Source organism: Aotus nancymaae, unplaced genomic scaffold (genome assembly GCF_030222135.1).
Source record: "Aotus nancymaae isolate 86718 unplaced genomic scaffold, 86718_ANA_hifiasm-v0.15.2.pri h1tg000221l, whole genome shotgun sequence".
Taxonomy (NCBI): Eukaryota; Metazoa; Chordata; class Mammalia; order Primates; family Aotidae; genus Aotus; species Aotus nancymaae.
Genome location: NW_026988636.1, coordinates 144,814 through 159,469, shown reverse-complemented (window position 1 = coordinate 159,469; position 14,656 = coordinate 144,814). Strand labels below are relative to the sequence as shown.

Genomic DNA, 14,656 nt, shown 5'->3' with positions numbered 1-14,656 from the left:
AAAACAAAAACAAAAAACCGAAACCATATTTGCAAAGATGCAAATTACATTTTCAGAGGTAAAAACTACAGTGGATGGAAAAAAGACAAATTAGGGATAACAAAGGAAAAGATTCCTAAATTTGACACAATAAACTGTGAGAAACTTTCAAGCAGCTAATATAGATAACTCCGCAAATAAAAAAGAGGGGACAGAAAAAAAAATTAAAGAAAAAATGGACAAACATGTTCCAACCTTAATATAAACCATAATCCCACAGATTCAGGAAAGAAGTGTCTGGGACAGAAAAAAATGAAAGTGTATCATTGTCATCTTTTATACCATCTACGATGTATAATATTACTTGAAGGTGGACTGTGATAAGTTAAAATTATATACTAAAAATCCTAAAGTAAACATTAAGATAGCAAAACAGTTATCTCTAATAAACCCAAAAATATATAAAATTGAATCATAAAATATAGCTGACTGATCTAAAAGAAAGGAGAAAAAGAAGGGGAACAAATAACAGCTGGGACTAATAGCAATCAAACAGCATGATGACAGAAAAACATGACTATATCAATAATCACATTATAAATGACACTTGTCTAAAAACCTCAACTCAAATGCAGACTGCCAGACTCAGTAAGAAAGCAAGACCCAACTACATGCTGCCTATAAGAAATGCACTTTAAATGTAAAGACACAAATTAGTTAGAAGGTAGGAAAAAGATACATGTTAACACTTGCCAGAGGCAGCTGAGTGGGAGTGGCTGTATTAATACCAAGTAGATTTTATAGCAAAAAAAAAAAAAAAAAAAATCCAGCAATAAATAACAAAAGGTCATGTCACAATAGTAAAAGGATCAGTTAATGAGGAAAACATAACAATCTTAAGTGTTTATACCCCTAAAAACAAGCCAGCTTCAAAATATATGAGGCCAAAGTGGATAGAACTACAAAAAGAAATAGACAATTTCTAAGTAACCTGAGGTTTCAATACCCTTTACTCAATAAGTGATAGAACAAGAAGGCAGAAAATCAGCAAGAATAAACAGACTTGAACAACACTATGCTTTTCAAGTACCAATGGAACACTTACCAAAATAGACTATATTTTAGGCCATACCATAATTCTCAATTAAAGGACTGAGTCAGAAGGATTGAAGTCATACAAAGTATATGCCCTGACCACAAATCAATCAGATTAAAGACCAATAAGAAAAATAACTCTGAGAAACACTCAAATATTTGAAACTAAGTAACACACATCTAAATAATCCTGGGTCAAAGAAGTAATGAAAAATAGAAATTAGAAAATATTCTGAACTGAATAAAAATGAAAATACAATGTGTCAGAATTTGTGGAATGCAGCTACAACCGTACTTGAATACAAATGTTAGCACTGCTGAATGTCTATATTAGAAGAGTCTCAAATCAATGACCCTGACTTCTACCTTAAGCAGCTAGGTAAAAGAAGAGTGAATTAAACCCAAAGCAAGCAGAGGAAAGGAAATAATAAACATCGGCTGTGGTCTGAATGTTTGTGTTCCCCAAAATTTATATCCTGAAAGCCAATCACAGAGGCGATGGTATTAGGAGGTGGGATTTTTATAGGTAGTTAGGTCATGAGAGCCAAGCCCTCATGAATGGGATTAGGGCTCCTATACAACAGACCCCAGAGCTCCTTCACGCCTTCTGCCAAGTGAAGACAGAGAAAAAGAATGCATCTGTGAACCAGGATGTGGTCCCTAACCATACACCAAATCCAATGCATCTTGATCTTGGACTTTGCAGACTCCACAACTGCGAGAAATCAACTTCCATTGTTTGACTCAATCTATGGTATTTTGTTATACTGTTGGCTTCAGAAGAAACAATAGAGAAAGTCAACAACACAAAACACTTTGAGGAGATCAATAAATGTGATAAAACTCCATTTAGCCTGGCTGCTCAGAAAAAAGAAATAAAACAAATGACTAATTTCAGAAATAATGAGACATTATTACAGATTCTATAGATAATAAAAATATAATATTATAATTTCTATGTAAATAAACATGACAACTTAGATAAAATTAATAAATTCCTTTAAAAATGAAAATTAGCAAATCTCAAACAAGAAGCAGTAGATAACCTGAATTTCCCATATCTATAAAAGAAAGTTAAGTTATAACTGAAAACCTTCCTAAAAGAAAACTTCGGACCTAGCTAACTATGCTGGTGAATTCTCAAAACATTTCTGGAATAATACAACTGTACAAAAACTACCCCCACCAAAAAAACAAACAAACAAACAAACAAAACAGAAGTATATCTTAACTCAGTTTGTAATGTTAGCTTTACTCTGAACCAAAACCAGAAAATAGTATTACCAACAAGCAAATTCCGTCATGAACATGAATGTAAAACTTCAACCAATTTGTGATGCAAATAAGACATCCTCCAATAGCTGAGTGAATAAACTGTGGTTAAACAGTCATACAGTGGAATATCACTTTATGTGAAAAAGAAATGAGCAATCAATCTATGACAATATGTGAAGGAACCTTAAATGCATATTACCTATTGACATAAGCTAATCTGGAAAGGCTACTTAATGTATGATTCCAACTGTATGAAACTCAGGAAAAGGCAAAACTATGGATAAAGTTAAAAGGTGCCAAAGGGTTAGGGATGGCAGGAAAGGATACATAGGCAGAGTGCAGAGGATTGTACCTTTGTCCAAACCCACATATGTACAGTACCAAGTATGAACCCCCAATGCAAATTATGGGCTTTGAGTAATTGTGATATGTCAATTTAGGCTCATCTATCATAGCAACTACCACTATGGTGAAGGATATTGGTAATGAGGGAGGCTACATATGTGCTGGGGTGGGGGTATACAAAAAATGTCTGAACTTCCCTCTCAATTTTGCTGGGAACATAAAAATGGTACCTAAAAAATAAAAACCTTTATAATAAATTTTAAATGAGACTTTAGTAAATTGAATCCAACAGTATAATAAAAAGATAATATATCATAAACAAATGAGGTTTATCCTAGAAATGCAGGGTTAGCTTAACCTCAAAACATCATAATTATTTACCATATAACAAAGTACCCCAAAACCTAAAATGCAATAAAAAAATAAATAAATAAATAAATAAATAAATAAATAAATAAAAAACAAAGTAAAAGACCCATAGGATCACTCCAACAGATAGAGGCATCTGATAAAATTCACTCCTGATGTTTTAAAGCAGAAAAACTCAAGAACATAAGAATCCAAGGGAACTTCCTCAGCATGATAAGCAACACCTATGATGGATCTACAGCTAACATGCAGCATAGTGAAAAATGGAATGCATTTCCCGTCAGATGAGGAACAACAAGGGAATGTCTGCTGTCACCACTTGTAGGTAGCATTGTTCTGAAGATTCTAGTTAATACTGTCAGAAAAGAAAAAGAAATAAGAGGCATCCACGCTTAAAAAAAAAAAAGAAAGAAAATAGTCTTTATACATAACCATGGCCATACAATAGGTATGGGTAAACCCCAACCTGTGGGCCAGCTTCTTGTCTTTTATTGGAACCCAGCTGTATTCATTAATTTATAGATGGTCTATGGCTGCTCTCATACCACAATGCCAGAGTTTATCAGCTGCAAAAGAGACCCCTTTGACACGTCTAAAATATTTACCATCCTTAGTAAAAGGGTAGTTTGAGAAAGAAAGGTTTGACAACCTTTTGTCTACGTAGAAAACCTGATCAAATCTACCAAGAACGTGCCAGAACTAATAAGTGAGTTTAACAAGATTGAAGGATACAAATTCAACATAGAAAAATCAACTGTATTTCTATATGCTAGCAATAAACCATCAAATTAAAAATTTTAAACATTTTTTAGTTTTATAAAAATGTATGTTTAGATTAGCGTTGCTCAACCTGTATAAAGTCAAATACATCTACACTAACTAAAATACAATTCACAACTTCATTAAAAATGAAATACACATAAATCTGATAAAATATGGGAAGACCTATAAAAACTAAAAAATATTACTGAGAAAATTTAATATTACCTCTATAAAAGCAGACACACACTTTATTGAGGAGTAGATTCACTATTGTTAAGATGTCAATTCTCCCCAAATTAATCTACAAATATGACACAATCCCAACCTAATTTCCAACAAGCAAGCAGTCTTTATTTTATTGATAAGCTGATTTTAAAGTTCATGTGAAAATGCAAAGGATCTAGCATTGTCAAAACAGAACAAAATTAGAGGAATCATTTCAGGAATTACTATAAATCAACATTAACCAAAACAGTATGCCACAGGTACAGGTTGAGTATCCCTTATTCAAAATGTTTTGGACTAGAAGTTTTTCAGATTTTGGATTTTGGAATATTTGCATAAGCATGGTGAGATATCTTGTGGATAGGACCCAAATCTAAACACAAAATACACTTATTTTTCATATGTACCTTATACACAAAGACTGAAGGTAATTTTAAACATGACTTTTGGAGAGAGGAGCCCAGGCCGCCCGCGCTCGCGCCTCGCCGGCCCCTCCCCCGGTCGCTGCAGCCGCCGCGCCGCCGCTGCAGGTAGGAGGCTCCCCTTCCGGCGGGCCGCAGCGGGGCGGGGTCGTGGGTGGGGAGGGCGGGGCGGGGTCGTGGGTGGGGAGGGCGGGGCGGGGTCGTGGGTGGGGAGTGCAGGCCGGGCGCGCGGGGGCCGCGGGCGGGGGACCGGCATGGCGGGCTTTCGGGCCGCGCCACTGCGACCCCTGCTCTGCAAGCCGGGTGCCGGGCGGCCGCCTCCGCGCGCCGCAATGGGACTCGGATAGTTAGCAGCCATGAGAAATATAGTGGAAAATGCAAAACAACGAAATTATAAAGCCTGCCAAATACTTATCAGAATTGGAAAAGAGCATCCTGCTGGCTTTAGTAGAAAAGTACAAATATGTGCTGCAATGTAAGAAAAGTGATGCGCGAACTATTGCCCTTAAGCAGCGTACCTGGCAGGCGCTGGCCCACGAATACAACTCTCAGCTGAGCGTGTCCCTGCGGGATTTCAAACAGCTGAAGAAGTGCTGGGAGAACATAAAAGCTCGGACCAAAATAATTACGGCCCATGAAAGGAGAGAGAAGGTGAAACGGAGCGTCAGCCGGATGCTGAGTACTCACGTCCTAGGGAAGGAGAAGATCGCCAGCATGCTTCAGGAGCAGCTCTACTTCCTGCAGAGCCCCCCGAGGAGGAGCCCGAATACCACCCCGACGCGGTGTCCCAAGAATCATTTGCTGTTTCAAATAGAGAACTGTGCGATGATGAGAAAGAGTTCATACATTTTCCAGTATGTGAGGAGACCTCTCAACCTGAACCCTCTCGTGTCAGAATAACAGCCAATAAAAACTACAGGAGCAAAACCTCTCAAGAAGGTGCTTTAAAAAAGATGCATGAGGAAGAACACCATCAACAAATGTCCATCTTACAACTGCAGCTGATACAAATGAATGAGGTGCATGTGGCCAAAATCCAGCAGATAGAGCGAGAGTGTGAGATGGCAGAGGAGGAACACAGGATAAAAATGGAAGTTCTCAATAAAAAGAAGATGTATTGGGAAAGAAAACTGCAAACTTTTGCCAAGGAATGGCCTGTTTCCTCATTTAACCGGCCCTTTCCCAATTCACCCTAAGACTTTGGGGGTGGCTGTCTTGTAATTAATCTGTGTTGGCAAAGAATGTCTGGAACATGGACTTGTGGTCAGTAACCTGTAACAGAGTTACAACTAGGAAAATTAGAGTGGTAGTAGTCACTTATTTAAGAATTCATTCAGGTACCAACAGCTGCACCCTCTGTATTCCTTAAGTGGCAAAGAAGCTGTTATAGTCTTCTGAAAATTATCACTATGAGTGCTATAATTCTGAATGTAATGTCTCTTAATTAGAATTCATACAAGAACCATGAAGAAACACAGACACACACACACACACACACACACACACGCAAAACATGACTCTTAATGATTAGGGGCATGAAACAACATTTGTATACATGAGGTCAGATGTGGAATTTTTCCACTGTGGCATCCATGTTGGCAATCAAAAAGTTTTGGGTTTTAGAGTATTTCAGATTTGGGATATTTAAATTAGTGATGCTCAACTTGTAAAAAGAAAGTCAAACACAGACAATCCCCAACTTAAGGTGGTTTGACTATTGACTTTACAATGGGTTTACCACAATTTGAGGAGCACCTGGAAATTAATAAAACTCAACAGAGAGTTCAGAAATAGATAACACATATGCAACCAGCTTATGTTTGACAAAGGCAGGATGGCAATGCAGTGGAGAAAGGGTAGCCTTTTCAACATATGGTGCTAGAACAATTGGATGTTCATATCCAAAAAGTGAACTTGAATCCATACCTTACTCCATCTGCAAAAGGAAACTGAAAATGGAGCATAGATTTACATATAAGACCCAAGTCTATAAAATTTCTAGAATAAAGCATAGGAAAAAATCTTTGTTACCTTGCGCTAGGCAAACACTTTTTACATCTGACACAAAATGCAAAATCTGTAATTCAACAATTAAATTGGACTTCATCACGATTAAAACTTCTGCTCTTCAAAAGATACTACAAAGTGAGTGAAAGGTGAACCCCAAAACTGGAAAAATATCCTTATAAAAAAGTAGCTAAAAAGTAACAGCATCCAAATACATACAGAATTACTAAAATTCAACAAGTAAGTAAACATCAACCTATTTTTTAAATGGCAAAAGATTTGAAAAGACAGTTCGCCAAAGAAGATATATAGATGGCAAATAAACGCATGGAAAGATGCTCAACATTTTTAGTCATGAGGATTATGTACATTAAACCCATATTAATATACATAATACACACTCATCAGAATGGCTAAAATTAAAAAAATAAATAAATACAGCAGTAGTGTGACAACATGGCAAGCAGAATTGTCATTTGCTGCTGATGAGAAGGGAAAATAGTACAAATATTTTGGAAAACCATTTTGCAGTTTTTAAAAACAGGAATATAAAGGGGCGTGACGAGACTTTAGTGGGTGATGGATATATGTTAACTATCTTGATGGTAATAAGTTTCACAAGTGTATACATCTGTTAAAACTTATCAAATGGTACATTTTACATGTGTGCACTTTATCATATATCAATTATTTCACACTAAAGCTACTGATTATGGGAGCAAACACCTAAGGCACTGGCTGTGATATCGAGAAAGGAATGCAATGATGCAGTGCAAAGCTAGAGGATTGAGATTTGTACCTTACTGCAATAAGTGGCAGCTGAGTTTTCAGCAAGCAGGTAACATGATCAGTATTGATTTTTTACAACTATATAATTATGATTGCAGAACAGGCCATGGTTTTGGAAGGTGGAATAGTAGGAAGGACAGTTATAAGGTTACCACAGTATTTCAGGTGGGAGGAAATGGTAACCTGACCATGGGTAAATGGGTAAAGGCACAAAAGAGAAGCAGAGTAAACAAACACATTGGGAGTGCCATTCACACTGATAAAGGTACAGTGAAATGATCATAGCTCTTTAGCTGAGAGTGTACAAGATACAGTAGTTCTCATTCTTAAGGCATATTTCTGAAATGAACATTCTTATAACATATCAGCACTCTATGGTACAGTGGTAAGCAATGTGTACATACACGGCTATAGAATAGAAAAAAGCCTTATATTTATGCATTATCCTACCTTTACACTGCATTCCATGTTGATCAATGAGTAATATAACTTTCTTACAATTAGAGGAAAGAGAGTCATCATCCTCTGAGGCTATTTGAGATGACTGAATTATGCCATCAAGGTCATCCCTAAAATGTATTTGGTTTTTCATCTGCAAAATAAATAACACTGTTTCAAAATGTCCCCAAAATAGTTATAACATATACTAAATGTAGAGAAGTGGGAATTATTCGACTAGCACAAACACAGTATTTTTTTTTTTAGCAATTTCCTTTATGTTGACACTTGTTCAGAAAGTCACATGGTATATGGATAAATTAGTTTCCCAGTCCCTATGCCATTTAGAAAACTGACAGAGAGACTTGAGTTAATTAAGGAACCAGGATTAGGATAATGTCTTCCTGAGCTTGTATCATTTCAACTGCATAAACAATCTATTTCTACATACAATAAGTATTTAGATAACCTCATTCTACACAGGAGATTTTCATAAATAAAATTTTCATAAATAAAAAATTCAAATGGATCAAATAATTGGTGAAGAGAAAAAAGAGCAGCATCAAGTGACCCTCTAATTCTTTTTGAAGTTGAACTTTCTCCAAAGCCAGGAACTCTACTTTACTTGTAATATGCTTACCTCATTCTTAAATCTACGCATGTATCACTTAATTCCACTTCTAGACATACTGTTGATGTTCTGTCATCATGTGGTGGAGACTAATGCACATTTTCTAATTAAAGTTGTATGCCTTTATACTTTTCTTGCACTACAGTTGTCATATAATGGCTTCTGGAACAAATTCTGTATTGGTTTTGTATCATTGTGTTTGTAACAACAAAAAGACTATGATCTTTTTTTTTATTATTATTATCACACGCTTCATTTTTTTGAAGCAGGTAAGTCACATATCTAAAAGGCTTTTGAAATCACTAAACTGAGGTATATGTCTGATGTTTAATTTCCAATTAGCGGTACTTTGGTTCTTATTTTTTTGTCATTTGCCTAACAACCTATTAGTCTTCTTTTATTTCAACCATAACTACTTCTTGATTTCTTGCTTTTGTACTTTTCGTATTATTATAACAATTTTCCTGGTCTGGGTTAAAAACATGTTCAGTATCTGGTTTGTGGTCATTTTCACAGTCTACTTTAATTTCCATTTAAATAAAGCTTAGAAGGTGACTGGCAAGCATATTCTGGGGACCCAGAGTATGAATGAGATAGAAAGGCATTTTTGAGACTGGGTTATTTTTGTTCAGAAAATATCTGGACTACTACAGAGACAGACATGCCAGACACATCACTTTTCTGACAATCAGGTGAATCATTTGTCAAATCTGAGGGTATTTACTTAAGTTTGTTCTTCCTGTAGAGTTACTATGTAGTCACTCTTCCTCAATACAAGCAGTTTTGTAATTTTCACCAAACTCTGCTTTATTTGTGATGAATTTTAAAGCTTTTTTCACCCTAATTTGTCTTGTTTGATCCACATTCTCTCATACTTCTGCATACAAGAAAGTTCTGCATATATAAAGAAGTCCTTTCTATCACAACACTTTTTCACTACTAGTTGTTGAGACAATTTTTGCACATGCAACAGTGGAAGAGTAATTTGCTAGTTTTGTTTCTCAGATGACTTTTCTGAGTGTGTGTTTTCAAAATAACTTTAAATAATCAAGTGTAAAACGAGAAAAATTAAAAAATAATTAGAATTTAATATTAAACTTCTTAATCTATGTTTACCTACTCCCACATCACTGGATTGTAACTAAGAAGTGAAAAATAATTTGGAATAGCCTAAAATAGGTGAAAAACATAAACCATGAAACTTTCATTTGTCACTGTTTGTTTGGACTAAACTTGACTAATTCATTATGTGTTAAATTTACCAAAAATGAATTATGAGATGACCTGTGGTACTACAAAGGCACCACCACTTAAAAAGATTTTATCACTATACCTACAGTGTACACTTGAGTGTTTTTCCAAACATTACTAAATGATTAGGCAAACTTTAAATTATTAGGAGCCAAAATCAACACCAGTAAGAAAAGCAAATTCTTACATTTTAATGCTAATTATGTATTGTAATATGATTGACAGTGTTATATATTTATATAGATTATAGGCTTAAGTTCTAAGGTCCACTAATGACAGTGGATTTAATACATTTAATAATAGTTACAGATTTCCTATATTGAAATACAGCAGGAAGTTATTGTTTGTACACTAATGCCAAAGATGCCATTCTGCAAGATATGATTCTCTTGATAGACAGCTGAGTTGACTTTATGATCCATTCTCTTCCTGAACATAGTAGCTAAAGTCGGAGATCACAAGGGAAAATAAATTCTTAACTTTGGTATGACTGGCAATAAAAGAAAAAACTGCAAAGTTTGAACCACTAGCAAGAATTACTCCTTTAGAATCCAATAAAGCGGTCATCAGTGTTAAATTGTTCATAATTTCTATTGCTTCAAATTGCAATTCAATATTTGATGTACCTTCTTTATTATAATAGGAAGTTATAAAAATAGAAGTGCAAACAATATCAGGAACTTTTAACTCAATTCCAAGAGTAAAGATTAGATATAAGTTACTATAGATTCCAACACTATTTTGAGTTCTATGACTAGTTAAAATGTTTTTTAAATGGAATATTAAATTATAATCAACTGATACTAAAAGGCTAATCCAAAGGTAAATTCACTTGGAATATGCTATATTACCAAAGCAAGGAAAACAAGATTAAACCAGATATTTGGTCTAATTTATTGATTTAAAATTTTTACATACCCATGGCTGGTTATTTTCATATTCTTCAAACCTCTTTTGCTCTCCCTCTGATGCCATTTTTAAGTCTTGTTCTGCTAAAAAAAAAAATTATATATTTAGTTAAAATGAGCTACACAGAACATTTAGATAAAAGCCATAGTCTTTCTAAAAAAAAAAAAAAAAATATTTTATAAATTGAGAGTTTAAATGAAGGTTAATCTTTAGTATAATATTTACTTCTTTAAGAAATGCTTTTAATCCTCCACAACTTCAGCAAACCACTTGGGGAGGCACTAGATGTCAACAGGTTCGAACCATACAAACATTGTCAAAGATTCACTCAGAAATTCATCCATCCAACATCAATGAACAAAACCATCAGAAATAAAACAAAAGGTAAAAATCCAGTAGAAACAGATAAAAGTAACAGTACACTGTTCTTTACTTCTTAATAGTAGCTTTATAACAACACACTGAGCCTGCTGTTCATTATTAATGATTTCCAAAATGACTGCTACTGTTTACACTTTCATCAATGTGCAGTCTCTTCTTTATATCCTAAATATTTTCCTCAACTATTCTGATGAATTTCTCTCATCTTTCTTAAAAGATGAAAGACTCAGCAACGTGAAGTCTTCCTTGATTCTGGCTATCTTTCCTCAGATAAACAGTTTTATTTAATATAGGTTTTAAAAATATATATAGTTAAGATTTCAAAAGTGAGATTATGTATCAACTAACTATAATTAAAATAGAACACTGTATCTATTCCAATGTAAACATGCTGACTGATAATGAGAAAAATAGCAAATCATGATCCTGAGAGAATAAGTGTCAAAGCTGATGGGAGGATGCTATGGTCTGTCTTTAATGCAATCCATCAGGTTCAATTACACCATTATGCTACAAGTACTTATTATTTTCAACTATTTTTCCTATTATTTAGGAAGTACAAAGTTGTGAGGACACTTCCAATAAATATCTAATTTATTTCTCATCAAAGAAACTGTTTAAAATTACTCAGCTTAGATAGACAGAATAACAAAAGAACTATTCATTTTTTTTTCATTCTCAGGTGGGCTACTACTATGTCTACATTGCTCATATCCTACAGTTTGGCCCTGTCAAAAAGTTTCTTGATCCACTTATGCAAGAAGATTTTTAAAAACATCAAAATAGTGTATAATAAGTTTCAATGTGTAAATAATAGCCAAAAATGAAAATTTTAATTTTCAGACTTATTAATAACTTTTTATACTTCAAAATCAGTGCAATATTCATTGAATATATCAGTTTTGTTATTCAAATAATGAATGCTATAACTTTTTGTTTCTAAAATTAATTTGATTTGATATATCATGCTTATCTCTAAGGTACTTTCATGGAATTGCGATCTTATAAAAAATTAGGTTTCTTATTAAAATCAAAGTTTCTTAGTTCAAATACATTTACTTTGATTAATATCAAAACTTCTATATAACTTTCATGAATTATTCCCACCCCTTCTTTCCTCTTTATTTAACAGTAGTATCTTACATGTATAATTTCTATTTCCTAAATTTTTATTCCTTCCCCTCTGGCTAGAATGATGCTCAGAAATAATAGCAAAATGATACTTCTGCTTTGACTCTGTCATGTTTTGAACTGCTATCAGATGACAAACAGGTATATGGAAAGGTTCTCAGCATCTCTAATCATCACAGAAATGCAAATCAAAGCTACAATGAGGTATCTTCTCACCTCACTTAAAATGGCTTTTATCCAAATGACAGGCATTAAGAAATGCTGGTGAAGATGTGGAGAAAGTGGAACCCCTGTACACCATAGGTGGCATTGTGAATTAGTACAGCCACTATGGAGGACAGTATAGAGAGTCATCAAAAAATTAAAAATACAACTACCCACTTGATCCAACAATCCCATTGCTAGGTAACTACTCAAAAGCAAGGAAATCAGTATTATAAAAGAGAAATCTGCCCTGACATGTTTATTGCAGCACTTCTCACAATAGCCATAATTTGGAATCACTCTAAGTATACATCAACAGACAAATGGATTTAAAAAATATGAAACATATACTGCTCAGCCATATGAAAGAATGAAATCCTCTCATTCGGAATAACATGGATGGAACTGGAGGGCATTATGTCAAGTAAAATAATCCAGGCAAAGAAAGAAAAGCTTCACATGTTCTCACTCCTTTGTGGTTGTGAGAAATTTAAAAAATAGAATTCATCGGGTCGGCTGCGGGCGGCCAGGCGATCCCTCTGCGGCTGCAATCTCCTCGGGCCTTGGGTGAGACGGCGAGTGCTCAAAGGCTCCTGGGACGGTGGTGGAAAAAACCGAGTCATCGTGGGCAACCGGATGGACGCCGGCGGAATGAGTGGCAGCTTTTGGGGGTGGTTTTGGCCCGGGACACTGCGGTCGGAGAGGAGCGGTTAGAACTCGGGGAGCCTCCAGCGCCCCACCAAGAAGATCCCAGTGGAGAGGGGTGCCTTAAGACTTAAGGGAAAGGCCCAGCGCGGTGGCTCACGTCTGTGATCCCAGCACTTTGGGAGAAGGCTGAGGCCGGTGGGTCGCTTGAGCCCAGGAGACCAACCTGGGCAACATAGAGAGGCCTTGTCCCTACCAAAAAGTGAGAAATTAGCCGGGCGCTATGGCGCACACCTGTAGTTCCGAGACGCTTAGGCGGGAGGATTGCTTGAGCCCAGGAGGTGGAGGCTGCACTGAGCCCAGATGACACTACTGTACTCCAGCCTGGGCAACAGAGCGAGACCTTGTCTCAAAACAACAACAAAGACTTGTGGGAAAGAACGACGCCTTGCTGACCGAGTGGGGCCAGGCCCCTGCCCACCCTGTCTACGGTCCTGTGTGGGGCCCTGCAGCGGCTCCCGTCTGCAGCCCCCAGAGGCAGAGTCGCCCTCCCAGCCCCCTAAGAGGAGGAAGAAGAGGTAACTGCGACATGACAAGCCCCCTACACCTACTTGGCCGTGATTGCCTTGGTGAGTCAGGCCGCACCCTCCCGCAGGCTGAAGCTGGCCCACATCATCCGTCAGGTCCAGGCGGTGTTCCCTCTGTTCAGGGAAGAATACGAGGGCTGGAAAGACTCCATTCGCCACAACCTTTCCTCCAACCGATGCTTCCGCAAGGTGCCCAAGGACCCTGCAAAGTCCCAGGCCAAGGGCAACTTTTGGGTAGTCGACGTGTCTGATCCCAGCCGAGGCACTACGGCTGCAGAACACGGCCCTGTGCAGGCGCTGGCAGAACGGGGGTGCGAGAGGAGCCTTCGCCAAGGACCTGGGCCCCTACGTGCTGCACGGCCGGCCCTATCGGCCTCCCAGTCCCCTGCCGCCACCCAGCGATGGCTTCAGCATCAAGTCCTCGCTAGGGGTCTCCCGGGAGGGGGCACCCTGGCCGGGGCTAGCTCCACAGAGCAGCCCAGTTCCTACAGGCATGGAGAATAGTGGGGAAGAGGCCGTGCCCACCCCACTCCTGCCCTCCTCTGAGAGGCCTCTGTGGCCCCTCTGCCCCCTTCCGGGCCCCACAAGAGTGGAGGGGGAGGCTTCCCAGGGGGGAGCCATCGGGCCCTCCACCGTCTCCCCAGAGCCTAGGGCCTGGCCTCTCCACTTACTACAGGGCACCTCAGTTCCTGGGGGGCTGTCCAGGGGGGGACACAGGGCCTCCCTCTGGGGGCAGCTGCCTACCTCCTATTTGCCTATCTACACTCCCAATATAATGCCCTTGGCACCACCGCCCACCTCCTGTCCCGTGTCCACCGTCAACCAGCCCTGCCTACTGAGGTGTGATCTCTGAAACCCGAGGGCCCCCAGGGCTGCTCTGGGATCTAGATACCCTCTTCCAGGGGGTGCCACCCAATAAAAGCATCTATGACGTTTGGATCAGTCACCCTGGCTGATCCAGCCCTGGCAGCCCCAGCCCCAGGCTGACTGCTCTCTTGGTGCAGCCTGTGAGGCCTCTAAGGCAGGGGCTGCTCCTCCCTCCTGCTCCCACCCTCAGCTTGTTGACAGGGAGCCAAGGCTAGTGGGGAGTCTGCAACCACAGCAGCCTCAAAACAGCAGGCAGCAGCCTTGCTGGGAGTCCACGGTGTTTATTGGACTACCTGATGCGTGGCCATGGCCCACCTGGGCACAGCCCTCGCCCCGGTCAGTCA

General features: G+C 38.2%; 1 protein-coding gene and 2 pseudogenes across 2 annotated transcripts in view; 2 read left to right on the top strand and 1 right to left on the bottom strand.

Annotated features, from left to right (window-relative positions):
- LOC135273056 (ankyrin repeat domain-containing protein 36B-like) overlaps positions 1–14,656 on the bottom strand; it is a 40,680-nt gene that overhangs the window by 11,311 nt on the left and 14,713 nt on the right. The window contains exons 17-18 of one of the 2 annotated variants that reach the window (XM_064371913.1): positions 10,507–10,580; positions 7,719–7,860 (exon numbers count right to left, since the gene is read on the bottom strand). In XM_064371913.1, the coding sequence (XP_064227983.1) occupies positions 7,719–7,860; positions 10,507–10,580 (216 nt within the window). The remainder of the gene's footprint in view (positions 1–7,718; positions 7,861–10,506; positions 10,581–14,656) is intronic. The other variant, XM_064371914.1, reaches the window with a different exon arrangement.
- On the top strand, positions 4,837–5,846 carry LOC135273057 (myb/SANT-like DNA-binding domain-containing protein 3; annotated as a pseudogene).
- Positions 13,222–14,221, top strand: LOC135273055 (forkhead box protein H1-like; annotated as a pseudogene).